Here is a 27,312-nt window from a genome sequence, read left to right as displayed (position 1 = left end):
GAGATTGTGGCTGTGTGTCATGCCCTTGGCTTGCTTTCTTTTTTCTTTTCTTTTTTCTTCTTCATTGACCTGTAATTTATAATCAATAAAATGCCTGCTGTAAGTGCAGATTCAGTGAATTTTGAGATATACACCCCATGCACCGTGACCACCCAATCAAGATACAGGATAGTGGTGTGGCCCCAGGATGGCTCCTGAGGTCCTGCCCCCGAAGTCCTGCGCCCTCCAGCCCGCCCAGCACCCAGCACTGTGGGGTTACAGATGACTTCACCTGGCTCACCACTGTGCCTACCAGAACCTCAGGACCCTGTGTGTTTCCTGGGCGGCTTCTTCCAGCACAATGCATCTAAGACTCCTGTGCTTTAGCAGGGCCAGTCAGGTGGGGGCTCAGCCATGTGTGGTACTTAGGGAGAGGACGGGGAGGGTGACCGAAGGCCACAGGGAGCCTCTCCTCAGCCTTCATTAAGAAAAACTGCCCCTCAGGAACCTCCTGTAACCAAGTCTCCAGGACCGCCCCACCCCCCACCCCCCGTGTCCCCAGTCACCCTGATGGCCAGGACCCTCAGATGGGGGCTATGCAAAGGGTAATGAAGGGCTAGGGCTGGGGCTCAGCAGTAGAGCGCTCACCCGCCTAGCATGCACGAGGCCCTGGGTTCGATCCTTAGCACCACATAAAAATAGATCAGTAAAGGGTAATGAACCGACGAAGGGGAGGGGAATTGAGACAGATGGGGGGACAGGGGGACTCAGTTTCCTGACCCTGAGCACCACCTTCCTCCTGGAGGCAGTCATGCAGCCCCAGCTGTCAATCAAAGTCAGGAGGAGTGGACTTGGGCGGACTCTGGAAGCTTCCTGGTGAATAAGAGTAGGTCATGGTGCGGCGGTGGGCCCCGGTGAAGGTGTCCTTGGGAGGCAGAGGCCACACAGCAGACCAGCCCTAGAAATAGTAATGGGCACCACTTTTTTCTTTTTGGTACCTGGGATTGAACCCAGGGGCACTTAGCCACAAAGCCACAACCCCAGGCTGCTTGTAAACTCTTTAATTTTGTGATAAGGTCTTGCTAAATTGCTGAGGCTGGCTTTGGACTTGCGATGCTCCTGCCTCAGCTTCCTGAGCCACTGGGATTACAGGTGTGTGCCACCATGCCCATCTTGTCCCTGGATTTTATTCATCAGTTCGTGAGACAAGAACCCAGAAGGAAATTGGCAAGGCAGGGGATGGGGATCTAGTCTCATCTCAAAACTCCAGTTTCACCAGGATCCCCCCAAAACTGGAGAGCTAGAGAGGCGCATTTCCCTCTCCTCTCTGAGAGAACCCACTTTCTCTCTCTGGGAAATAGAAAGGCCCATGGTCCATTCCCAAAATAGAGGCTTAATTGGATCCAGGGGGGTCCTGAGGGCTGAGTGGCATCAGAGTAAGGAATGAGAAGATGGTCGTTCTGTTGGAGCGATCGCCAGAGAGAGAGAGAGCTCTCCTGCAGCTTGCTCTGGGTCATCTTTTATTACAATTTTTCTCATCATTATGGATTCAGAATCATTAATAGAATGTGTAATTGATACTACAATTTCCAGATTTTCCCAAGATGTGACATTCCCTTTGCAATCAATATCAATATAGAAAAATGGGTCATTGATTTACATTTTCCCAGGATGTAACATTTCCTAAGACCAATCATTATGGGTACAAAATCATTAATAAAATGCGTCACTAATTTGCATTTTTCAGATTTTTCCAAGATGTACTATTTTCTTAACAGATGACAAACTACGTAACTAGACTCTAAGTCTCCCAACCTATCATCAACCTTTAAGTTTTAAGTACACCTGACTTTGTTTCTAATCTAAGATCCCCATCTAAAGAAGTCCCCTTAAATCTTACACTTAAAATATCCTAAAGTCTATGAATTATTCTTAAAGCATCTTAAGGACCCATACAGCTAAAAACTTAAGAATTCTAAACTTAAGGATCTAAATAAAATAATATTTCTAACATTATTCTAAAAATGTGTCTTTCATTAATTTCTACATTTATTTAGTTTCTACATTTATTTATTTACTTAGTTACTTTAATTTCTACATTTATTCTCATAAAACTGGTTGAGCTGCTTTCTCAAAGAGTTTCTTTGTTTCTTCGTCAAGGTACACTAGTTCTTATATCTTCGTAATCTCTCTCTGTGAAAGGCAAGTTCTGAACATCAGTCCACTTATTGCCAATATTAACTATGTTCATCATAAGTCCCTAGGTGAGGTAAAAGACGATTTATAGAAAAGAGGGAATGTATCTTTATATGCCTTAACTTTTCTAAGTGCATAACATAACTTTCCCTTAATCAAATAAAACTACATATGGTGGGTTTGTGCACTAAGCATAATACTTGGGCTTTCTAAGAGGCGGGGATATGGCTTGGGTTCTTAGTTGATATAATCAATGTGGTGCCTAAAGTTCTCATGACCTTTCGGAGGAGAATGATTGTTGTCCATTACCAGTTTGTCCTCAGTGGGCTGAGAAAGTAGAGCAGCCTTCTATTTTGTCCCGATATGCTGAGAGGTAGTAGATCATCCTTCCAGGCATGAGCTACCTGTTCCGTTCTAGCCATCTGAAACTTCACATGCTTCCTGTCAGGAACTTGAGCATGAAATGAAAAGTCCCAATTCCATAACAAAGGGTCTCAGGGTTTCCTTTCCCACCAGCGTGCTTTGCCAGCACTTACCTCACCATGACCTTGTGGAGACAGTGGGAGGGGGAGCGCCTTCACCAGTCCTTCCCTTTGCCTGCCCCAATTCTAAATCATCCAGTCCTGTAGGCTGTGACCCGAGCTCCTCCAACCAGAGGGAAGGGCGGCTGCATTAGGTTAGAGGTGGAAGCAGGTGGACCACCTCCCAGGCGCTGGCTGGCCGGTTCTAGAACACAGCCCCTTCGGGAGTAGAGGCTGGCCGTGCCCACCCATTCTGGAGAACTCATGCATCCAGGTATTTCCGACATCCCCAGGATGGTCCCACTCCCCTTTCCCGTCCTCTCTGATGGACTCATGCCTGTGACTCTGAGCACCAGGTCTGGAATCTCCCTGACCCGATCCAGGAGTCTCAGCTTCCGGGAAGGCCCCGGCAGTTTCTCGCCTCCCTAGCTCGTGTTGCGGTCCCCTGCCCAGGGACACAGGGGGTTGCTTGTGTGTGGTTCTGGGGATGGAACCAAGGTCTCCCACGTTAGGCAAGCTCCTGCCGGGGACCTGCGGCCCCTGCCCGGGAGGAGCCTTTACTGTCATACCTTTTTGCAGGTGTTTTTTGAGGTGGTTAGTGGATAGTCTCAAAGCCCGAAGCTTCTTTGACTTACAGAATTTTCAAGAGTTACCATCTTTTCTGACATATATCGATCACCTAAGACATTGAGTACCTTGTTTAAAACACTTTCCTGTAGCCTTGGCCAGTCATGATCAACCTTTTCCATTTGACCTCAGTCACTAGGTGTAGACTACCCACTCACTGTCTCCTGACCTGTTATTCACTTTTAACTTTAAAGCATACCTATGATTAAGCTTTCTTCTAATCCAGAGTCCCAGTAAACACACTTAAAATAGGGAAAGCCTACTACTCCGAAGTGCCTCTGAAATAGATCTGTGCTAACTTCACATTATTCTGTTTTCAGTCTCCAAGGTGATCCCCTTTCTCCATTTGGCCTATTTAACTGCTTTCTGCAAGAACTTCATGATCCTTGGTCAAAGCACCCCAAGCCTCCGGACTTTGATCTTTAACTAAAGGGCAGGCTCTGCACCTCAACCATTTGCCATTAGTATTAATATGTGTTTTCCATTCTCATCCTGAACTCCTGTGGGAGGCAAAGGAGGGTCTGTAGGTGGGGGAATGTATTCTTATTAGCCTCTTGTCCTCGAGGGGGACACCATGATCCTCCTTTAAGGAAGTAAGCTACCCACGGTGGTCCGTTGGTCCGTGTCCTGTTGGCCCAGCACTTGTTTTTCTGTGACTAGGCTGTTGCAGAGGTTGTGGCTTTAGAACGGGGGGGGGCTTAGTGTAAATCGTTAACCATGGGATAAACATTGTTTGTTGCTTAGGCTTTTCTCAGGACCCTTTTTTTTTTTTTTTTTTTTTAAAGAGAGAGTGAGAGAGGAGAGAGAGAGAGAATTTTTTAATATTTATTTTCTAGTTCTCGGCGGACACAACATCTTTGTTGGTATGTGGTGCTGAGGATCGAACCCGGGCCGCACGCATGCCAGGCGAGCGCGCTACCGCTTGAGCCACATCCCCAGCCCATCAGGAACCTTGATTTGCAATCTTTTTTCCACGTGAATTTCTCAAGGAATAACACTCCTGTTTGTGTCCTGGGAGATACTGAAACACACCTCAGGGCATGTCTTAAATGTACCCTTAGTCTCATTCTGGGAATTTCCCCGCAATCTCAGGCCACGCTTCCTTTAATTTCGATGGACATATGCCCTGTTATCCATAGCGTGAGTGGGTATCATACACAAAACCCTTAACATTCCCCATGGTATGGGTTCCCAGATGGTGGGGCCTGCTGCAGCATCCCCCAGGCGGTGACCCTGTCAGGCGGCGGGTGCAGGACCGCCTTCACCACACTTCACTGCTGAGCTGCATCCTGGTCCTCTCTATTTTGACACAGCCCCACCACGCTGCCCAGGTATCCTGAGCTTGTGACCCTCCCACCTCAGCCCCCAGAGTGGCTGGCATTACAGGTGTGGCCACTGTGCACAGGACTAGTTATATTCTTAGTGCTGGCTGCAACCCCTAACTGGACTGCATGGTCAGCCAGTGGGTCTCTGCCCTCCCTCACAGGCGTCTTATGATGCCAATTCATTTATTTCCTAAATATGGACTGAACAGACATCAGAGAAAATCAAGTAGGGATCGCTGAGAACTCTCTCCCCCACAAAACCAATGAGAAAACTTGCAAAAAAAAAAAAAAAAAAAAAAGCCCCAATTGGCTTTTTAAGAATTCTGGAAATTAACCAGAAGGTTGCAGCGACCTGGGAGCATTTATTTAAGAAAAATGGTGGGTCCTTGTAAGGACAGTGACTTCTGTGGCATTTTGACTTGGCTAACCCCCCTACGTCCCACCCCCCTCCAATTCTGCAGCAGCCTTGAAAACAGCAGGGCTGGGACTCCCGCGCTGGGTCCCTGGGAGGTCAGCCTCCGTTGTGAGGCTGCATTTCTTCCTCATCCCTGTGTCATCCCTGAAAAAGGAGGACACTTGAGCACCATGTCCTGTAAGTCCCCCTCTCTTTTCACAAGAACCTGGCCCCACCAAGGCACTAAGGAGAGCACACCTGGGCCAGATGGCCACCTGGACCCTGCTGCTGGGAATCAGGGCAAGTTAGTGTGTCTGGGAAAGCTGCTCTCTCAGGTGCCTGCCAAGTTCCTCGGGTGCTGGTCACACCGTGGGACGAAGCCAGCTAAGCTGCTCTGCTTCTGTAACCCCTCTACCCCTCCCGGGGGGAACTGGTGCTGCCTAGAGCACCCTGGGGAGGGACATGCGCTGGGGAATGAGCTCTCTTCCCTGGAGAAGCCCCAGGGCACCTCTCCAGCCACCTCCATGGGACCTTCTGCAGCCCTCCTCAGGAAACCTGTCTCACCTGGCTCCAGGTGTCTTCAGGGGCTCTGGGCCACCTGTCCCACCGCCCTGGCCAGCTGGGACTGCTGAGAATGAACCCTGATTTGGTTCATTCAAGACTCAAAAGCATTTCCCCTTCTGGGTCATTTGCTGAAAATGTTGAGAGGGCACCCGCTTACCCTCGTGGCTGCCCGAGGGCAGAGAACAGGGTGAGGGCGGGGCTGCAGCTTCGCCATAGCGCCTGGGCTGTGCGCGTGCTAGGACTGTGGGTGCCTGGGGAGGCAGGGATCTGAGGTAGCTGTTTAATGGTGATAGGGCTCTATTTTGGGGTGATGACGATGGCTTGGAGCTTGACCAGGGGACAAAATTATGAGCTGAAGTTCCCCGGATTGTGACTTGAAAGAGTTAATTTGTTTTGATGGGGGGCTGTACCAGGGATTGAGCTCAGGGGCACTGACCACTGAGCCACGTCCCCAGCCCTATTTTGTATTTTATTGAGAGACAGGGTCTCACTGAGTTGCTTAATGCCTTGCTTTTACTGAGGCTGCTTTGAACTTTCGATCCTCCTGCCTCAGCCTCCCAAACTGATTACAGGTGTGCGCCACCTCATCCAGCTAAAAGGGTTGATTTTAGGCCACGCACAACGGTGAACCCTTGTGATCCCTGCTACTAAGAGAGGCTGGAAAGCTCAGTAGTAGAGCCCTTGCCTGCCAGGCACGATGTCCTGGTTCAATCCCCAGCACCACAGAAAAGGGGAAGGCAATTTTATAAAATGTGATTTCACCTCAATCAAAATTCTACAGCTACTAAATCAGACAGTGGTGTGTGCTTGTGGACTCTGCTACTCGGGAGGCTGAGGCAGGAGGACAGTTTAAGCCTAGGAATTTGAGCCCAGCTGCGGCCATAACAAGAGACCATCCATTAAAAGAGAAGCCAGGTGGCCTAGTGTGGTGGCTCATGCCTGTAATCTCAGCAGCTTGGGAGGCAGAGGCAGGAGGATTGTGAGTTCAAAGCCAGCCTCAGCAACAGCGAGGCACTAAGCAACTTAGTGAGACTCTGTCTCTAAATAAAATACAAAATAGGACTGGGAAGGTGGCTCAGGGACTAAGTGCCCCTGAGTTCAATCCCTGGTACTCACCACGTCCCCACCGCAAAAAATGAGAAGCCAGATGTGGTGGTGCACGCCTGTAATCCCAGTGGCTTGGGAGGCTGAGTGGGAGGATCTCAAGTTCAAAGCCAGCCTCGGCCATACAGCAAGATGCACCCCCGGTACCAAAAATAATTATTATCTAAGAGATAATTATACACACCTGCACTGGAGCACACACAAGGTGTTGGGACACCCACCCCTGCACACGACCCTGACCCTCCCACTCCAGCAGCCAGACTCCACCCCAACCCCCTGCCCTCCCCACACTGGTCACCGACATTCAAGCAGGGCAGAGCCCTGGCCGTTTGAGCCGTGTCCTAGGTGTGCTGCTGTGTCCACTGTCCCTGGGTGTCCACCTTGTGTGTCTGGGCTTCTCGGTCCCTTCTCACAGGGACACCACTTGTGTGAGGTTCAGGGACTATCCTGGCCCACTACGATACACTCAGAATTAAACCAATTCATCTGCAAAGACCCCATTTCCAAGTAAGGCCAGTTCACAGCCCCCCCCCCCCCCCCCGTGGATTAGGAGCCCCCTCCCCTGCGGACGGGCTGGATTCAGCCCAGGACAGGCAGCAGCCGCGAGCCTTGGTGGGAGTGCTCTGGGAAGCCCCCGGGGCCCTGCGCAAGGGCACAGGACTGGGATGGCTTCATCTCCAGGCGGGGTGGGGGCAGGCGCTCAGCCAGGTGACTGGCTGAGTCTATAAAGGGCACAGCCACAGAAAACACATTTTATAACAAGGATTTTTTTTCCCCCAAAAATCATGCTTCAGTCAGACACGGGTGTTCTCCTCATCCCCATCAGCCCTGGGGGTCCACTCTGGTGGCCTTCATTTCTTTATTATTAAAAGTATATTTTTTTGGTCCTGGGGCTGGTACCCCAGGGCACTGCACCACTCGGCTACATCCCGGCTCGTTTATGTTTTCTTTGACACAGGGTCTGGCTAAGCTGCCCAGGCTGGCCTGGAACTTGTGATCCTCTGGTGACCCTCCACCTCAGCCTCCAGGCATCGGAATGACAGTGCACCACTGAGCCCGGCCTGGACTTTGTTTTCAAGGAGGACGGAGTCAGGGTGACTCCTGGACGTGGAGCCCAGGACATGGAGGGTGCAGGTGCGCCTCCCAGGGCACAGAGAGGAAGGAGGCCAGGTCTCCAGCTCGGCCACACTGCACACCTGCCTCAACCTTCAGCTCCACCCAAGTTGCAGCCCTGGGGAGGATCCTCTAGGTGTGGAGGTTAAGGGTCAGAGCGAGTTCACACCACAGCGGATAAGCTGGGACCCCTGGCCTCAAGCACAGCCCTGAGCAGGCCCTCCCCCTCCACCCCAGAGGCTGACTTTCTTGCAGCCCAAGGTGTGAATGAAGATGTGCAGAAGAACCTGCTCAGAGCAGCACCTGGATCCTGGTTGGGAACACTCCACCACTGTGCTGTCCCTGGCCTCAACCATGATGTCCCCCGACTCTGGGGGTGGCTGGTCCAAACTGAGATGCTCTGGGCTTATAAAACTCACACTGGGTCTGTCATCCAGTGACTCAGGAGGCTCAAGCAGGAGGATCCAAGGTCAAGGCCAGCCTCAGCAACTTAGCCAGACCCTGTCTCAAAATTTCTAAAAAAAATCAATACAAAGGGCTGGGTGTGGTCAGTGGCTCAACACCCCGGATTCAATCCCCAGTACCACCAAAAAAATCCCACCCTCAAAATAAAACAAAAACAAACAAGGATTTTAAGCAAAACATTTCAGTCCAAAATCCAGGTACAGCACTCCTCACCCACCAGGTGCAAAACCCTGTTCCTTCTCTGTCACTTGGTCTGTCATTCTGGAGGGCTTTTGCCTAGCCACTCTTCCAAAAGGTCCATTCCCCAAGGACAGGCAGAACACTGGAGTCCCACCGGGGGGTTAAAAACATTTATTCTGACACTATTCATCATCACAGTAAGTAATTCACAGCAAATGACATGAGAATGTGGGTCACAGAGCACCATGAAGGGAGCACGGGGAGCGGGGAGCCCGCCCCGGTGCCGACCCATGTGTGTGTTCTAGGGAGCAGGAGGTTCTGGGTGAACACCAGAGTGGACCTGGGGGGCGTTCCTGCATTTTTACAATAGGCATTTATGATTTTTACAAAACACCAAAGCTATCACTTCAATTTAAAGAAGAGAATCATTTCAAACAGACTTGAAGACCTTGCACACCTCGGTGTCCTGGGGGCCACAGACGGATGCCACATCAAGATCTGCCGTCCCGGACCCGGCCTCCCACTCCTCCCGGGAGCTCCTGCGGGAACCCGGGCAGGTGCTGGGACAGCACTCCTCGCCCACCAGGCGCAAAACCCTGTTCCTCGCTGTCACTTGGTCTGTCACTCTGGAGGGCTCTTGCCGAGCCACTCTCCTAAAAAGGTCCGTGCCCCGGGACAGGCAGGAGGCTTCTCCAGTTGTCCCAGAGAACACAGGAGTCCCACCTGGGGCCCACGGGCTGCCTCTTCCTCTGGGGTCACCTCAGCCCTTCTCATCCCCATCAGGCCAGCGTGACTATCAGATGACATCCGGTATCCAATCTCAGTGACAGGGACCTGCTGGGGCGACCTCCCACACCTGACGCGCCCGGGCTGGTCACGCCTTCAGCAGGGCGACCTTGTGCTCGGGGACAGGGTCTCCACAGCTGTTGTAGGGCTGGGTCCCTGGGTCCTGCTGCAGGTGATTCTCTGCAAGACACAAGACATTCAGGCTCTCAAAGGGCAGAGCTGAGGTGGCTCAGTCGTGCAATGGCATTAAAGGTGCCCCAGGAGGGATCCGCCCAGGGGGCCGGCATCCCCGGCCCGAGGCTCCAAGCAGGCCACCCTCCTGCGTGGGCCATCTCTCTGCTGGGAGACACTGGCTTCCCGTAGCTGTGCCAGCCTCCCTCACCTGCTGGGCCTCAGCGTTTGAGCTGCTTCTAGTAACAGCCCAGAGGACTCTGGCAGGGATGTGAGAACTCAGGAAGCCAGGCACAAAAACACCGGGGCTGGAACCTAGGGCGCTGAGCTGGATAAAGCTCCATCCTGAGCCACGTCCCAGCCCTTTTTCACATTTACAGGATCTAAGTTGCTGCGGCTGGACTTGACCCTGCAGTCCTCCTGTCCCAGCCTCCTGAGTTGCTGATTATAGGTGTGGGCCACCAGGAAAGTGGTCCTCTCTGTGGATGAGGACATGAGGACAGCAGGAAACTTTCTAGAATGATTGAAATGTCATTTTTTGATTGGTGGATGCACAGGGGGACGTTTAAGCTAGTTCTTTGTTTTCACACACACACACACACACACACCCCTACAGAGGAGGAGGGCCCAGGGTTCCACCTATGCCCCTCGGGCTCTCCCCTTTCCCATTTCTGGCTCCCTGGGTCCTGTCCTGCCCTGTCTTCATGCCTAAGGGGATGGACATGCTGGACTGCTCAGCCCCCTGGAGAATGTCCCCTGCACCCACCTGCCTCCTCCAGAGTGGAGAAGTACTGGAATCCCTTCAGGTCAGCGGCCAGCAGCGTCCGGAGCACTGGCACCTGTGGACAGACACGCTCCAGTCCAGGGCACAGCGCTCCCGACCAACATGCAGGTGGGCAGCCTGGCTGGACAAGCCTGAAGTGTTTTGGGTTGGGGGGAAGGCAGCCTGCCTAGGGGCTGCTGCCAGGGGAGGGGTCTCTACACAAATGGTCTCCAGAGACCACCAGGAGGAGTGCTCTGCAAACGTGACGGCAGGCGCGGCTCTGGAGCCAGACGTCCCCGGCAGAGTGCAGCCCGGCTGCAGAGGCAGACCAGGCAGCAGGGAGTGGCCCCAGAGGACAGGCGGAAGGGGACGGTCAGGCAGAGGACAACCAGGTCAGAGGCGGGTCAGGCCACGCCTACCTGCAGGCCCACGAACACCAGGGCGGCCCCCTGCCTGCGGAAGTCCTCCAGGAGGTCGCCGAGGCCCAGCACCACGGTGTAGTCGATGCTGCAGATGTGGGTGCACTCCAGGACCGCGCAGCGCCGTGGGGACCCTGGGGGCAGGCCACTCGGTCATGCCCAGCGAGGACATCAGGGAGGCAGGACCCACATGCCCCGGGCAGGCACTGTGCTTCTGGCTAAAGCAGAGAGCAGGTGGTCTGGGGCCCGGGGCCCACGGGGGACAGTGGGAGCAGGCCAGTGTCCCCCCGAGGGCTGGGCTGGGTCTCGGGTCCTGACAGCCAGGGCCAGGTAACAGAGGGTGGCAGGAGCTCCCAGTGACCTCGGTCCAGCCACGTACCTTCCAAGGCCTGGCTCAGCATCGCCTCCCGAAGGGCCTCGATGGCAGGGAAGTGCAGGCCGCTGGCCGGCTGCAGGACAAGAACCGGCCCCTCTGACACCTGGGAAGGGAGAGGGAAGAGAATCCGGAAGGCAGGCTGGATACAGCCTCTGCCTGGCCTTGCGGGTCCCCAGCAGCAAGCCTGAGGGGAGCACAGCGGCGGGAGGACAGCAGGGGACACTGGCAGGAGGCCAGGACCGTGGAGGCCTCCTCGACCCAGCGGTGACTGCAGCTGGGAGGGGGGGACTCAAGACACCAGGACAGCTAGGCAAAGACGCCCACCCTCGTGTGCCCACCCCGCCCCTGCCGGCACCTGGGTCTTGGGCCTGGCCACGGCGTGCAGGAGGATGAGTGAGGACAGCAGGATCCCGGCCAGGACGCCGTACTGGACCTCCCAGAAGCACAGCAGGAACGTGATGCTGAGCGGCAGCAGGTCCAGCCCTGCGAGAGGAGTCCACTGAGGGGTGCCCTTCCCCGGGCCCTCCCTACCCAAGCCAATGTTGCCAGCAGGGCGGCCCCTGGTCCTCAGGCTGCAGCCAGGGTGGTCATGGAACCAAAGCAGCCCCAGGGCCCTCAGGGCAGCAGCCACGGACCTCAGCTCGTACCCGGGCCTCGGTCAGAGGAACACAACCTCCCTGTGGCTGCGGTGCGGGCAGGACCCGCCTGGGCCTTCCCGCAAGGGACCTTGGAGGGAGGGGAGCAGGGGCTCATCAAGGGGCCATCAAGGGACCCAGGAGAGGCGGGGTACAGGGACCACAAACCCCAGACTTGCAGATCTCCTTCCCGAGGAGGCATCCCGAGGGCAAAGTGCAGCCCCCGAGTCCCCCCAACACATGTGACTCGGACACGTCCCACCCCCCGAGCCTCGGTTTCCCTTAGAGAGCTCTTAAATTGCACGCAGGTGTGTCAGCGTGTGCCAAGGTACCCTAAGATGAAACGTGACGTGACGGGCAGCCCTGGGACACAAGAAAACCACCACTCCTTTCCCTGGGTGACTCACTGGGGCCCTGGGAAGGACACACACAAACTGCTTAAGTTGTGACTTCTTAGGCAAGATAACAGAGTGGACGAGTGGGGGTGAGCGGCCGAGGTGGCCCTGGGGTTCGAGACACAGAGCTGCGGTGCTCTCTGCTTTTGGACCAGCACATGATGTTTCTTGTTATTTTTGCAGCGCTGGGGACTGCACCCAGGGCCTCCGCAGCTGGGCAGGTTCTCCCGCTGACCGCACCCCCGCCCTTCCCATCTTGACAGAGGATCTTGCTAAATTTGCCCAGCTGTTCTCCAGCTTGCCCTGCTCCTGCCTGAGCCTCCCGAGTGGCTGGGATGACAGGCGTGGCCACTGATGCTGGCCCACATACATACTCTTAACACGCCAGAGTGTCCCGAAGATCTTGGTGTCGAACAGTGGGGCCACCGCCATGATGATGACCGCAGCCAGCGCGGCCTTGGGGATGTAGTAGAAGAGGGAGGTCAGGTAGTCCAGGGACAGCAGCACCAGCGCACCTGGAGGGGGCAGCACTCAGGGGCCAGGTCCAGCCCCCCGAGGGTGGGGAGTGAGCACTGACCGCCTGCACCATGGGCCCCAGGGGCCACTGTCAGGTGATGCTGACTCAGTGGCCAGCCAAGCAGGGACCCCTTCAACTGTGGACTGCCACCCTCCTCCCCATGCCCCAAGACAGGGACACAGGGAAACACGGGCTCACCAGTCACCAGGCCCCCTGCAGGGGTGCACACCCCCGACTGGGCGTTCACAGCTGTCCTGTAAGTCAACAGAGACCCATCAGTAAGGAAGGGCGGGCGGCTGATCTTCCCAGGGACCTGGGCTGGGCAGGCGCCTTCCCCTACCCAGAACACTGAGAAAGCCGCGCTCTCCAGGGCCCTCTGCTTTGACTCCCACCCCACCCTGCTCTGCTGGGCAACGCTTCCCACACTTGGCCACTACTCTAGGACAGCCTGCGGGGTCTGGGCGTGGCCCCAAGGCCAATTCCAGGGCAGAGCCTCAGTCCTCCACCTCCACTGTCGGGACTGGGCACCTGCACGTGCGGGAACTTCCAGTGATCAGCACAGAGCGGGGAGCCCAGATGCCACCTGAGGGGCAGGCACGAGCCCTACCCCACCACGCTGCAGACGTGGTCACAGCTGAGTGGGAAATCATGAAGCCAGGCGGTCTGTGACAGGAGAAAGGAGTCCCACGAGGCCAAGTGCCCAGCTCGGGGAGAGGGGTCCTAGGGCTGGGTCCTCCCTCAAGGAGCAGAGAGGGAAAGACGCGGTCACTCACCTCCCAAAGCTGCCAGTGACGGGGTAGGAGGAGACAAGGGAGCCCAGCACGTTGGTGAGGCCTGGGGAGAAAAGGAAGCCCGCGAGAGGGGAGATGGAAGACAAGAGCAAGGCCAGGGACGTGGGAGTGACCGGGGCCTGCGCCTGACCTCCGTAGTCCCCCTCCAGTGGGCCCAGGCTGACTCCAGCCTTTCACAGGGAGAGGAACCAGGGAGGGAACCCAGGGCCGCGCGCGGGCCAGGCGAGCACCCTGCCCCGGAGCCAGCCCCTGCCCCAGGTCCAGCCTTATCCAGCCACTCTGGCCCCGCTCCACTGCGATGGGACTCCATCTCCTCTGGAAGGGGTGCGGCCACGGGAGGCAGTGCGTGGAGGACACAGCAGCCACCACCCTCAGAGCTCTACTAGGGTCCTCTCAACCCCTCCGCTGCTCTGCTGCTCTGGCCCACCAAAGTGAGGGACATGCTGTCTCCCCCAGGTGGCATGGACTGACCACACGGGGGAGCCCAGGCCCACAAGAGTCCCCCCACACCCCGTTCACAACCACCACAGTCTCCCCCACTCTGCAAAGCCCACGATGGCGGGGGGCAGGTTCGAGGCCTGCCCTCAGGTGGCTCAGGCCTGGCTGCTCAGCACCAGGGCCTCCAGGTCACATGGCCCAGGGCATGTCCCAAGAGCGAGGGGCCCAGATGTCAGTGGCCGTGGCAGAGGCCACGCCCTGACCGCGCAGTCTGCACAGGACTGCCCTCACTCCTGGTGGTTTCCGGTCCAGAATGGAACTCTGCTGCCCCTGGTGGGACAGTCCCCCAGCTCGGGCTTCCTGTGGGGCCCTGTGCACCAGATGGAAACTGCGGCCCGTTTCGGATCAGGAGGCATACATCCCCTCAGCACCCTGGCCTCCCGTGGCCAGCGCTGTCTGGGCTGCAGTGGGGAACTCCGGTCCCGTGGAAGGTTCCGGGCCACGAGTTCTTTGCTGCTGCTGCTGCAGGGGGCTGGATGTGCTGTTGGGAGTGATGGGTGTGGGCAGCTCCGAGAAGCCCGTGGGGAGGTCTAGTGCTGGGGGGTCTGTGGGTTTCCTCTGCTCACGTGCAGTTCCTGGGAAACTGAAAGTCTACCAGCCGCCGGGGCACTGCCCTATCAGTGGAGCTTGGACAGCATCCCAACGTCCCCTTGAGACCCTCAGAAGAGCCCAGACCTGGCCAGGGAGCTGTGTGTTGCTGGCAGTCACCCCTGGGAAGGACCATGGGCTGCCCAGGCCGGACTGGTGCACATCTCCCAGGGTAAGGGATGGCAGCAGGCCAGGCCCACAACACATTAAAATAGCACAGATAAGCCGGGCGCAGTGGCATGCACTTGTGATCCCAGCAGCTTGGGAGGCTGAGGCAGGAGGATGGCGAGTTCAAAGCCAGCCTCAGCAACAGCGAGGCACTAAGCAACTGGGTGAGACCCTGTCTCTAATACAATACAACATAGGGCTGGGGACGTGGCTCAGTGGTCGAGTGCCCCAGAATTCAATCCCTGGTGCCCACCCCACCAAAAAAACCCAGCATAGATTAACTACATTTAAGATTCATGCCTACGGTCTCAAATGTCCCCCTGGAGAAGTCAGTTCACACAAAGGAAGCACAGGAAAAGGCAGCTGTAACCTGGACTTGGAGGGCCCGCCTCCCACTGACCCACCCGGCCTGCCTGCGGGGGGGGCACTCGGGAGCAGCTGTCTGGCCACCCCCGTCCCCAGCCCTGGCCTGGGGTGCCCCTGAGTGGGCATTGCAGGAGCTCCTCAGGTGTGGTACACAGCAGGCACTGAAGGGGGGGAATCGAGCGCGTGTCCACCCTATTCCCAGGGATTAGAAAGAGCCTCTGGATACCTGAGAATGGACCCAAGTTAGTGTTTCAGAAGGCCCCGCTAGCTCATCACGCGCACCGCACCTCGAACCACTCAGCAACATGAGATGACAGGCGCTGGGCTGTGGGGCACTCACCGATGGCCAGTAGCTCCTGGTTGGCATCGATGCGGTAATTATTTTGAGAAGCTAAAGAAAACAAACACGAACACTGTCACCAGATACCAAAACTGCAAGGAAAACTCTCACGAGGTGACCACAGGCACTGCACCTCCGCGTACGACACTCAGCCTTGTAAACGCGTGTGTTTAAACCCACAGGAAAGACTCGGCCTGTGCACACGGAATGGAGAGATCCAACCCCACTGTGCTCCAAAGTCCAGAACTTTTCAAGGGCTCAAACAATATCCTAAAGCCTTCGGACGGGGCATTGTGGCCTTCGGATTTTTGAATGAAGGATATTCAACCAGTGAAGCCTACATAAACATTTTTTTTTTTTAAAGAGAGAGTGAGAGAGGTGGAGAGAGAGAGAGAGAGAGAGAGAGAGAGAGAGAGAGAGAGAATTTTTAATATTTATTTTTTAGTTCTTGGTGGATACAACATCTTTGTTGGTATGTGGTGCTGAGGATCGAACCCGGGCCCCACGCATGCCAGACGAGCGCGCTACGGCTTGAGCCACATCCCCAGCCCCTACATAAACATTTCAAAATCTGAAAATCTCGGAAATCTGAAACGTGGCTGCTGCCAGGCGTTGTGTGTGTGGGCCTTGCACACAGTGTGCACGCGGGTGCTGCGTGTGACACAAGAGTGCCATCTTTTTTTTTTTTTTTTTTTGGTACTGGGGATTGAACTCAGGGGTACTCGACCACTGAGCCACATTCCCAGCCCTATTCTGTATTTTATTTAAAGACAGGGACTCGCTGAGTTGCTTAGCGCCTCACTTTTGCTGAGGCTGACTTTGAACTCAGGATCCTCCTGCCTCAGCCTCCTGAGCTGCTGGGATGACAGGTGTGCACCACCGCGTCCAGCAGAACAGCATAATCTTAACAGTCAACCAGGCTAGGAGGGACAACAGGTATTTGTCTCTCCTTTCTTTTCTACAACAAACTCACATTGCTTCTGTAAGACCCGAATACATTAAGCCAAAACGTCTGACTTCAAGTCAGATGGCTTGAAAGCTCAAGGCTCGGAATCTGAGGAAGAGGCGGGAAAGAGTCTGGGAGAGGTCACAGGGCACCGATCTAAGGACAGAAGGCTGGGAGAGGACCAGTGTGTCCATGTTCCCTGCTCTGCAGGTGTGAGTCTCCCCACCCGCTCTGCTGTGGGGCAGGCAAAGGAGCAGAGGAGCAGGGCTGAGATCCAGGACGGCCCCTGAGCACGCTGAAATCAAGCTCCTGGGTTTTCCATGAAGCACAAAATATTATTATTATGTTCTGATTTTCCCACCATTTACGAACGTAAAAATCATTTCGAGGTGAGTCACCAGAGGTGGGGTGCAGGGACCACGGCCCGACCGCAGAGCACACAGCCTTGCAGGTTAGGCAGGTGGTCCGGGGGCTTCGAAGAAAGGGGAGGAGGCCCAAGTGACAGATGAGAAGGGGAAAACCCCAAACGCAGATCCAAGGATGCTCTGTGCTGCTGCTTGTGACAGAAGAGAAAGACACTCAGAGAAACAGAACCGAGCAAAGAAGTCAGGAGCTGTGGGTGGAAAGCACTGCAATGTGGTGTGGTTCTCAAGAGCCGCGGAGGTTTGGGAGACCCTTCTGAATGGAGTCTCTTCTGAATGGAGAGAGCACAGCACTGGGGGAAGAATGGACCAGGCTGGGCAGGCAACAGCCCGAAGGGTCAATCACGCTGGTGTGTGTGTGTGTGTGTGTGTGTGTGTGTGTGTATTTATTTATTTTTTTAGTGCAGTTGCTCATGCTGGGCCAGGCTCTGCCAACTGGGCTCCAACTTTCAGAATCAACCTAGGCCCCCACACAGGGGCCGTGACGGGAACAAGAGCACCATCCGCATGAATGATTCGGAGCTGGAAGCCACTGTGTGGCGGGACCAGCCAAGGACAGCCTCAACGTGCAGGAGGGAAGCAGAGGTGCTGGAGCAGACGCAGTTGCTGAGGCAGGGAGGGGACGGCCAGCTGTGGGAGCCAGCAGGAGGCAGAGTGCTGTCAATCCTGCAGGCTTCTCTGGGCCAGTAAACCAGAGCTGCCCACCACACGACAGGCAAAGGGAAACGTGACCCTCGAGCTCTCTGCTTCTCAGCCTGACCCGACCTCCCCTTCCCACCGAGGCTCCTTACGTCTACAGGGAGTGACCACAGTACCTGGGGGAGGCAGAGGGCGGCTAGCGCCTATCTCTGCCCAACTCCGTGCCCAGGCTGCTCACTCAGTGATGTCCCCGGCGGCAGCCAAGGTGGGAGCATTTACCCTGGAAGTCGGCACTGGCCGCACGGCAGCACCTTTCACGTCCACACTGAACAGGCTGCTGGCATGTGCACCAGCACCCGGATGGCTGCTCAGCACCGCAGGTGAGCGTCCCTTATCCAGAACCCGGGGAACCAGGAGCATGTCAGGCCTTGGAACAGAGGCACAGACTTCCCGGTGGGGCACCCCCCAGGCCTCGCCAGCTGAGCTGACTCACGGCGAGTCGGCACATGCCACGGTTCACACTTTTGAGCATTTCAGATCTTGGATTTTCTGTGCGCGTACACACACACACACACACACACACTTTAACACGTGACCACGGGTTACTGAGATAAAAATTCTAAATTTAAAAGTTAGAGCAGATAAAAGCAAGCAAGAAGGTGGCAGGTGAGCCGTCGGGGGCCAGGGGAGCATCTTACCGAAGGCTTTGGCCACAGCGATACTCTCCAGGAGGCCCACCAGGGGCACCACGGCCAGCCCCGTGCCCATGTCCTGAGAGAGAGAAGGGGACAGTGAGCGCCCAGGGGTGCTCTCCCTGGCTTCAGGAGGGAGGGGCGGGTCTGGCCAGGGAGGGACCTGCCACACAGGACCAGTTCTTCCAATGGCGGCAAGGGCACCCGTGTACCTACCGCAGGACCTGAGCCCACCCAGGTGAGGGGGTGTCCCCTCCTGATGGAAGGAGCAAGCCACTGAGGGCCGCCAGGCAAATGCAGCCCTGCCAGCGTCCAGGGCGGGAGAAACACCAGGCTCCAGGCAGGAAGACCTGGCGGCCCAGGGGCTGGTCCAACCTGGGACTCTCCCGTTCCCCAGAGCGAGGCCCACCACGCTGCCCACCCCGCTCTGCTCACCTGCACCATCTCGGCGAAGGAGGTGGTCCCGTTGGCTGTGGTCAATGAGAAGGGAGGGGTTCGCACTGGGGGGAGCCCCTCGGCCGTCTCCCCAGTTAGAATGAAAGGCTGGTATCCGGTCACCTCAAAGGAGTACGCCACCAGGGCCGCAAAGGAGACCACCAGGGCGTTGCGAGCTGGGACGGGGAGACACGAGACCTGGTCACGGCGGGCACGGGGAAGTCACTGGCCTCCACCCAGTCGCACCCCGTGGCTGCAGCGTGGGAAACGTGGCCCAGATACACACGGCCGCAAGTAAGCAAGTCCACGTGGGACGGTGGAGCACACGGGACAGTGGGACGTGACAAAGAGAGTATCTTAAAATCAGTGGAGAAAAAGGTCACACAGAACGGCAAAGCTAGGACAAGAGCATACCTGGGTCTAACAGTGCCGGCCAAGGACAGCAGGCGGCATCTGTACGGTGCTGCACACAATCAATCTACACGATCCTTTCACTTTTTTATGCAGAGTTGGGTTTTGAACCCAGAGCTTTCGGCAAGTGTTCTACCACTGGGCCATACCCTCAGTCCTAAAAACCTAGACTTCTACATCCAGATAAACAATCTTTGAAAAACAGAGACAAAATATTTTTTTTTCCCTCAGGCATACAAAAGCACAAAGAACTGGGTACAGCGGAGCAAACCTGTAATCCCAGTGACTCAGGAGGCTGAGACAGGAGGATCACAAGGTTGAGGCAAACTTGGTGAGACCCTGTCTCGAAACAAAAAATAAAAAGGGCTAAGGATCTGGCTCAGTGGTTAAGCACCCCTGGATTCAATCCCTGGTACCAAAAAGAAAAAAAAAAAGTAGAAAGAAAACCAGCAAGAATACACTGACCTAGAATTACTAACTCCACTGACGTTGACAGAACACTAGTAACACCTGAATACATATTTTCAACTGCACCAAGAACAATCACTAAGACAATATTCTGGGCCATACACTAATCTCAATAAATGTAAATAGATTTACTCATTCCAAGTGTATTTTCTGATCACAACCAAATTAAATTAGAAATAAACAGCAAAACTCTAAGCGGAAAATCTCCAACCATTTTTTAAAAAATATTTATTTATTTTTTAGTTCTCGGCAGGCGCAACATCTTTGTTTGTATGTGGTGCTGAGGATCGAACCCGGGCCGCACGCATGCCAGGCGAGCGCGCTACCGCTTGAGCCACATCCCCAGCCCCAATCTCCAACCATTTGAAAACTAAATTCCCACAGTTCAAACGAGAAACCAAATAATCCATTTTTAATCAGTCAAAGGAGTAGTCAAAATGGAAATTAGAAAGTACTTAGAACTGAACAGAAATGAAAACGGAACATATCACAATTGTGGAATGCAGCTAAAGCAGTGCTGAGAGGGCGATTTATAGCAATCCAGCATCCGCACCGGAAAAACACAGATGCCGAATCAGAGACCTCAGCTTTGACCTTAGGAATGTGGGGAAAAAAGATTAACTCAAAGTAAGTAGAAAAAAAGGAAATAGTAAAGATCAGAACAGGAATCAAGGAGGTCTCAACAAGAGCCATAATCAATGAAACTGAAAGCTGGTTCTGCGAAAAGATGGATAAAAAACAGCAGGCCCCAGACAAACCAGTCAGCAACAATGCGGAACGCGGGGACGGGGCCAGTCCTCCTTCTGCCTCCTCCAGTGTGGGTCCAAGGGTTGTTTAGTTCTTACCTCCCAGAGCCTCAATTTCCTCGTGGGAAAAATCCTCAAGAATCACAGGCAGAAATGTACACTTTTATTAGTTTAAAGCTAACAATTCTACATGCTCTGGGGAGAAAGCAGCCTGTAGAGTGTGATTTTTTTGTCTGTTTGTTTTTGGTACCAAGAATTCAGCCCAGGGGTGCTTAACCACTGAGCCACATCCACAGCCCTTTTTATTTTTTATTTTGAGACAGGGTCTCACTAAGTTGCTGAGGCTGGCTTTGAACTTGACATCCTCCTGCCTCAGCCTCGGAGCCACAGAGATTATAGGGATGTGCCACCATGCCCCGCAGCGTGACGTTCTGAAGTTTTGAAAAACCCTTCTACGTGGGGGGAGACGGCAGCCCCCAGGGCTACACAATTCTTAATAACGAAGGGCGAAAGCCAGAGGCGTCTGTGACATGCAGACTTGGCTAGTGCCCGCAGCAGGCAACATCCTCTGCCTCAGTCATCCCCAGGCCAGCCGCTGGGCAACTGGGGACCACCCTAAGCCGAAGCTGGCTGAAACCTCTCAGCTGGCTGCTCCACCGCTGGCCCTGCCCAGCCTCACCTTCATCCCGCAAGTCACCATAAAGGCCTGCCCTCCCCGCCCTACCTTCTTCCTTCTGGTGGGAAAAAGTGTCTTTCCCACTTGGTTGAGAGGCCTGCTGCGCCCCCTGCTTCAGGACCTGTGACCATGACCAAGTCTGGGTTTCCTTGAGCCTCTCCTGCCTCCTCCCCTGGCCCCACCTGACCAAGCCTCTCACAGGAGAATACAAAACAAGTCCCTGAGAAACTCAGGGCAGCACTCCCCACACTCTGGTATGCCTGGGAATCTCCGGGGATCCCCAGCAGATGCAGAGGTTAATTCTGCCCCCCCTGGCTGGGGCCTGAAGGTGCCAGGCTGCTGGTCGGGGCTACACTGCAGCATCCAGTGTCAGACAACAGCATTTCCACAGGGGCTACTGTCACAGATTTACAGACGACTCAACTGCGGCTCAGAGACTGGTGACAGTTCCCGCAAGATCAAACACAGGGCTACGCTGGGATGGGAAGCCAGATGTTTCCACCCTTAACCCAGAGGTCTTGCCTCCACAAAGCTCTCGCCTTTGCCCACAGCCTCAGGTCTGCGGACAGGACCTGGTAAGTGACCACAGCAAATGGGAACCAGCCTGAACAGCGGGAGGTGACCCAAGGGCAACCTCCCTCTCCCTCTCCCTCTCGTGGCCGTTGGATTTCTCGGTACCCCAAAGCAACCCCCAGCTCGGGCCATTCAGAGACAGAACACTTCCCAGTCTTCCTGGGTGGGCCCCCCTCCCTGGGCGCCACTGACCAGTACTCGGCCACAGGACCTCTATGCCCATCCTGGCAACCAGAGCACAGAATGCACAGGGAGAGGGTTCCTCCTGCGTAGAAATGGCCTTTCAGCAGCCAACGGCCGTCCCTCCACCCCACCCCGTCACTCGGGCTTCCCCAGTAGGCCTTTCATTGACTATGACTCGCCTGCACACTCCATGCCTGAAGCCCCTTTCACTCCTGGCCAGCGCAGCTGGAACAGCCACTAGCCTCGGTGGAATCCGGTCCCCCAGGGACCCTGCAGATCAGGTGTGAAATCCCAGCAGTGCTGGTGCTTCTGCTGTGTGACTGCTGCAGGTGGCTGTGTACCTGTCACTCAGGGATCCCTGGCCTCTGCCCGCTGGATGCCAGCAACAACCTCCCCAGTACTGCCAACCAGAGAGGTCCCCGGACATTGCTAAATGTCCCCTGGGGGCCAAATCGCCTCTGGCTGTAGCTTTCTAACACCCAATGCTCACAGCAAGTCCAGACCCTACATTCTCCAGGGGGTGGGGTGCAGGGCTCCCTGGGTGGCCCCAGCATGCGGCCCAGGGTGCACACAACCTCGGTGGAAGCCGTTCCTCACAGAAGGGCCCTACCTGTGGTGGCAGTCCACACCAGCCCGTGGCTGAGCCGCACGCCAGGCGGCATCTCAGGATGCACGGGAGGCACGTGATCCCGCATCAGCTTCAGCACCAGCAGCAGCACCATGCAGACCAGCCCCAGGACGGCGTCACCCACCCTGCAGACGGAGGACCGGTCACCACCCAACCCAGCAGCCCCGGGTCCCACTGTCTTCCTGGCTTTCACTGAAAGGCTCTCTCTCAATTGCTCTTCCTGTGTTCTCCCAACCGCTCTGCATCCCCCTTCTACTTCAGGACGCCATTCAGATCTCAGTGAGCACACAGCTCTGCGCAGGACGGGATCAAGGGCCTGTCATCGTGATGGCAGGGCTACCAGCCTGGTGTTCAGTCAAATGCCTCCCTGGACTGCAGCCGCTCAGTGAGCAGGGGGATTGGGACTCTGCAGTCGGTGAGGCCCCTTCCAGTCTGAGACTGACGTGCTGGGACTATCAGTCTTCACCTCCACTGCCGGCTGGGGGCTGGCCCCTCCTGGACAGGCGGGAAGCCAGTCAGCAGCAGGGGGGGAGGAAGCCATCCAGATCTCCCCACTCCCTCCACTGCTCCCCCAAATCATTTCCTCCTCTGACCCCCCCCTGGCAGGAGAGTTGGAGAGGATTCCTGGTCTCCAGCTGGGACCTGCAAGTCTACCTCTGTGTGTCCTACTGGCTCCCAGCTCGGGTTTGAGGACCTCTGAGAGCTGCAAGGCAGAAGGCTGACAAGTGCCACCTGGGGTGAAGAAGAAGGGACTGGGAGGGGCTGGAAGGATGAGCTTTCTCAACTGGGGAACAGATAAAGGCCAACAGGGCAGGGAGGGCTGGGACACAGCTCAGCTGGCAGAGTGCTTGCCTTGCATGCACAGGGCCCTGGGTCCATCCCAGCACCGCACACACTGAGAAGAGCCAACAGGGTACCTGGTCTCTCCGATATTCAGGAAGGTGTGATACACCTGCAGGAAAAACTGCCTGGGGATGTTCTGCAGTCCCAGCAGATTCTGCAAACAGAGATCCGGTCCAATCAGAGGCCCTGTCCAGGGCCCCTCCCACGCACCCCACTCCCCGCCCCCGGTTCCAAGCAGCCTGCGCCGGGGCCCCAGGCCCCTTCCAGGAGCTCCGGGGGGGGGGGGGGGACCACCGGCCCGTTCAGTGGCAGGAGGTGATGGTTATTTCCGGGGAGGGGACCTCACAATGTTTGGGTCAGTGGCACCTTTCTAGGTCACCCCAAAGGGGTCTACAGTGGCACCGGCAGGCGTCCCGGGACCAGGCCCGGAGCCCTCCCACTCCGCCGCCATTGGCCTGAGGCCCCCTCCCTCAGCCACAGGCCCGCCCCGTCCCGCGGCCATTGGCCCGAGGCCGCGCCGGTCACTCCCAACACCAGCCCTGCCGGAAGGAAAAATCACGCTGCCGCGCAGAGCACAGGATGGAGCTGCCGGGCGGGGCGCTGCAGCCCTGGAGTCCTGGGGAGAAGGGGCTCCCCTCCCTGCTCTAGCTTGAGACTGTGGGGCCTGTTGGAGGGAAAGTCGAGGCTCAGACTGCCAGGGGACCCTCCCTGACGCCCCAAACCTGCCCGCAAACACAGAGGTGGGGAAACACGGCCCACACTGACCGATTCTGTCCTGTGCAGGTCAGGTGGCTGCATGTCACCACCTAATCAAGGTTTTAGAAACTTCGTGGGGGCGGGGTAGGGTTGCTACTAGGAAGGCAGGGAGAAGACACCCTCCACTCCAATTCCCAGCACCAAACCACACCAAGCAGTTACTGACACTTAAAAGAGTTTCCCAAATAAAGGCAGACCCTCCCCCACCACCTGTGCTAAGATAGCTGGATGTATGTGCATGTGACATACACGCTAAGTTGTTCCCTCCACCCTAATGCCAGCATGACAGCCTGCCTCCTAAGGAGAGGCAGGAGACAGTTAAAGGCACCCCAAGTGTAACCCTGTGCTTAGCACAAACACGGGGGCCACCTCCCGTACACATTCTCCTCTCCCTGGCTGCTCCCTCGGCCTTTATCAGAGGAGAGAGGGCCAGGGCCAGGTGGACAGCCCCAGTCCTGGGAGGTGTGCTTTGTGGAGGTGCTGGTCACGAGGCAGGGGTGTGGCCCTTAGCCCTGAGTATACCCTTAAGGGCCGCAGGGCCCCACCTGCAGGACAGAGTTCATGTCTACTCCACACAGACTCCATTGGGTGCTCACCTACTCCACACCATGAACAGGGCTGGGACCATGGTCAGGAGCTCCGCAGTCCTGTCCCCAAGGAAGGTAAGACCCAGTAAGGGGAGTAAGTTCCTTCCTGAATAATGGGGGGTCATGGGGTACAGTGACTCTTATAGGCATTTAAACAAAAGTGTAAACCATGGCATTTAAAATAATATCAAGTAGAAACTGGGAAAAAACACAACGACCACGCTGTCTAACCAGGGTCAGGAAACGACCTGCTGGGGGAAGCCTGGCCCCAGACTTGTGACCCACCGAGGAACGGGTCAAACAGAACCAGCCTGTAAGCCCACCAAGCACCCTGTCACGGAAGCTGACCACCATTCCACATCTCCCCAGGTGGGTCAAGTACCAGTGGGGGGGCCTCACAGGAGTACTGTGTGCTTCTCATCCACAGACAGGTCACCCCAAACAGCGAGACGCATACTAACTGTAAACAACAGGATGGGCTTTGGCCCTGCTCCTAGGTACCCCTGTGCTGACCAGCAGTTGTCAGAGGGCAGAGTCCTGGTGGGCACCATGCCTACCTTGATCTGTCCAAAGCCAATAGTGACAGTAGCAGCGGAGGTGAACCCCTTAATGACAGGGCAGGAGATGAAGTCCAGCAGGAAACCTGGCAGCCAAGAGGGACACTGAGCTGGCCCCAGTTCCACCAGGTTCCAGAGAATGGGGAGGTTCTAGGCTGGGGGAGTGATGGGGTGGGCCTGGGGAGCAGACACTACAGCTATGGACTGACGGATGGCACACCGCGTGTGGGGCGCACCAAGGGGACCCTGGGCCCTGAGGGCACCCCCTTCACACACCCACATAAGGATGGCTCTTGGAATGCAAAGGAGAAAATGCCAACCCAAGGGGCCTCAGTACCCTAGGAAAAGCAGAATTGGAGCCCCCCCCCCAGCAAGGGGGCAGTCTCACCCAAACGCAGGAAGCCCATGGCCAGCTGGATACAGCCTGACAGGAAGGCCAGCAGCACAGCATACGCAGGCTCGTGGAACGTATAGAAGGACACCAGGAGGGACATGATGGCCGTGGGGCCCAAAGTCACATCCCGGGATGTGCCCAGGAAGAAATACACAAAGCATCCCATGAAGGCAGAGTAGAGGCCGTACTGTTGGGGAGACAGCGGTGAGCACCCAGGAGGCCCAGGCCTTTAACACACGTACCTGGTGTCCAGGTGTAAGCACAGGGGACCTGTGGTGCCCACTGTGTACTGGGCACCCAGGCAGGGTGTACCTCCCACCCTCCACCAGCCACACTGCAGACCTGAAGTAAAAATGGGGCGTTTTTTTCTATCTGCACTATCTTGGGCTCAAGTTGTTGATGACCAGATGAAGAGTGTGTGTGTGTGTGTGTGTGTGTGTGTGTGGCGGGGGAGCTAGTGCTGCCTGTGTCTGGAGAAGTGTTCTCAAGGCCACCATGAGTCACCCCTCTGGCCCCAGCTGAACCCCGAGCTGGCTGGGTGCCCAAGGCAGTCACATGTTATAGACCAGGGGTTGCGTGGGGGCCTAGGGTAGGGCATGTGCTGGTGCCTGGACTCAATTTTGCTCTGCTTCAGGGTAGGCCCCGAGGCCGGGAAAGGTGTCAGGCTGTGGACAGGGGACAGGGTTGGCAAGGGGGCCAGACACCTCACCTGGGGTGGGAGTCCAGCCACTTCTGCATAGGCCAGAGCTTGGGGGATGACTGTGAGCCCGACCGAGAGCCCAGCGATGAAGTCCATCTTCAGCCACTGCAGGGAGTAGTCAGGTAGCCACGCCAGGATGGGCAGCCTCCGCTGCACAGCCGCAGGGGAGCAGCAGCAGCTGTCTGGGGCCATGGTGGAGTGCCAGGACCTGGCCTGACCCAGAGCCTTCACTGAGGAGGGCATCCCTAAGGTGGGACAGGCCACAGAAAGCAACAGTCAGGGACCCTGAGAGAGGGACCTTGGGAGGGCCCAGCAACACCAGCAGGGGTCCAGGCACTGTCTTTCCTGGGGTGGGGTGGAGTGAGGGAAGTCCCAGCCGGAGGGGTCAAGTTCCCCAGAGGCCGTAAGAGAAAGCCAACCACAGAGGGGCCTGGACCAAAGGCGCAGGTCCACCCTGCACCCTCACCTCTAACTGTTCCTGAATCCTATTGGCCTAAATCTGGGGTGCCCCTCCCTCCCCATCAACGACTCTTACAGACAGCAACCTAACAAAAGGTTGACAGATGGCTTCTTCCTGGAAGCCTGAAGATGAATTTCTCATTTTTGTTTTCCCTCCCCAGGGAACGTAACCAGACTAGTGCAGACAGAAGCAGGGTCCTGGGCGGGAGCCTCCCGAGGCTGGCAGGATGCGTGGGTGGGGGGCCTGTAGGCCCTGATGGGGGGGCTCTGAGATTTCCAAGTGCGCAGCACGGTGAGCTCCACCCACTACTGCGGACTGCAGCGCAGATGGGGGGCGTCCCTGGCACCGAGGCCACTTCTTAGCCAGCCACCACCTGTAGCACTCGTGGCCCTAGAGAGCCCCCAGGGATTCTAGTGGGTTCTGGAGAATGACACAGGCTCCTCCATTAATTCAGGTGCGCAGCATCCTCTAGGGTCCTGGCGCCCCCTACGCGCAGAGCTGGCCCCAGACCCCCACCCCGTCTGGACTGCACCTCTCTGGGCAAAATCCACTCCTCCCCACCCACCACGATGCTACTAGTCCCCGATCCTGGGATCCAAATCGCGGAGCCCGCGCTGGCTGACTGTCCGCAGCAAGCGGACCCCGAGTACGGCCCAGGGCCCGAGGACCTGGGAGGGGACGCTGGGGGAAGGGTCCCGGTGGGAAGGGCGCTTCCTCGGACGCCCCGGTCGGCCGTCCCCGCTCCGTGATCTCGGCCCGCCCCTACAGCCTTCTGCCTCGGACCCACTCGCCGCCCGCCAGTGGCGCGAACTCACCCACCGTGCGCCGTAACTCGGGGTCGCCTCGCGTCTCCGCCGCCAGGTCCGCAGGAATCTCTAGGGGTTGGGGGTGGAGTGGGCGGAGCCGGGGCGGGAC

At 56.5% G+C, this 27,312-nt stretch overlaps 1 protein-coding gene across 2 annotated transcripts; it reads right to left on the bottom strand.

Annotated features, from left to right (window-relative positions):
• Window positions 1-8,624: 8,624 nt before the first annotated feature.
• Window positions 8,625-27,294, bottom strand: SLC26A11 (solute carrier family 26 member 11). 2 transcript variants are annotated; one of them, XM_081272384.1, is made up of 18 exons: window positions 27,213-27,294; window positions 25,947-26,182; window positions 25,232-25,424; window positions 24,844-24,929; window positions 23,018-23,097; window positions 22,083-22,225; window positions 18,416-18,591; window positions 17,987-18,059; window positions 15,282-15,332; window positions 13,304-13,364; window positions 12,729-12,784; window positions 12,388-12,528; window positions 11,339-11,466; window positions 10,987-11,086; window positions 10,608-10,741; window positions 10,192-10,264; window positions 9,339-9,434; window positions 8,625-9,299 (listed from the first exon to the last, which is right to left on the bottom strand). In XM_081272384.1, the coding sequence occupies exons 2-17, from the start codon at window positions 26,178-26,180 to the stop codon at window positions 9,343-9,345; spliced, it is 1,821 nt and encodes a 606-aa protein (XP_081128510.1). In that variant the 5' UTR covers window positions 26,181-26,182; window positions 27,213-27,294; the 3' UTR covers window positions 8,625-9,299; window positions 9,339-9,342. The 2 variants fall into 2 exon arrangements, with proteins under 2 accessions (XP_081128510.1, XP_081128511.1); XM_081272385.1 differs by having other exon boundaries at window positions 27,217-27,281.
• Window positions 27,295-27,312: the final 18 nt, after the last annotated feature.

This window comes from Spermophilus citellus (assembly GCF_964194105.1).
Source record: "Spermophilus citellus genome assembly, chromosome: 17".
Classification (NCBI taxonomy): domain Eukaryota; kingdom Metazoa; phylum Chordata; class Mammalia; order Rodentia; family Sciuridae; genus Spermophilus; species Spermophilus citellus.
Note: the sequence above shows the minus strand (reverse complement) of the source record. Positions and strands in the feature narration are given on the sequence as shown.

Excerpts from the sequence above, each read along its gene's own strand:
- SLC26A11 (XM_081272384.1), bottom strand. The coding sequence starts at position 26,180 with ATGCCCTCCTCAGTGAAGGCTCTGGGTCAGGCCAGGTCCTGGCACTCC. Across the intron at positions 24,930-25,231 it reads CATGGGCTTCCTGCGTTTGG|GTTTCCTGCTGGACTTCATC; the intron begins GTGAGACTGCCC and ends CTTGGCTGCCAG. Across the intron at positions 10,742-10,986 it reads GCTGAGCCAGGCCTTGGAAG|GGTCCCCACGGCGCTGCGCG; the intron begins GTACGTGGCTGG and ends GCCTGCCCCCAG.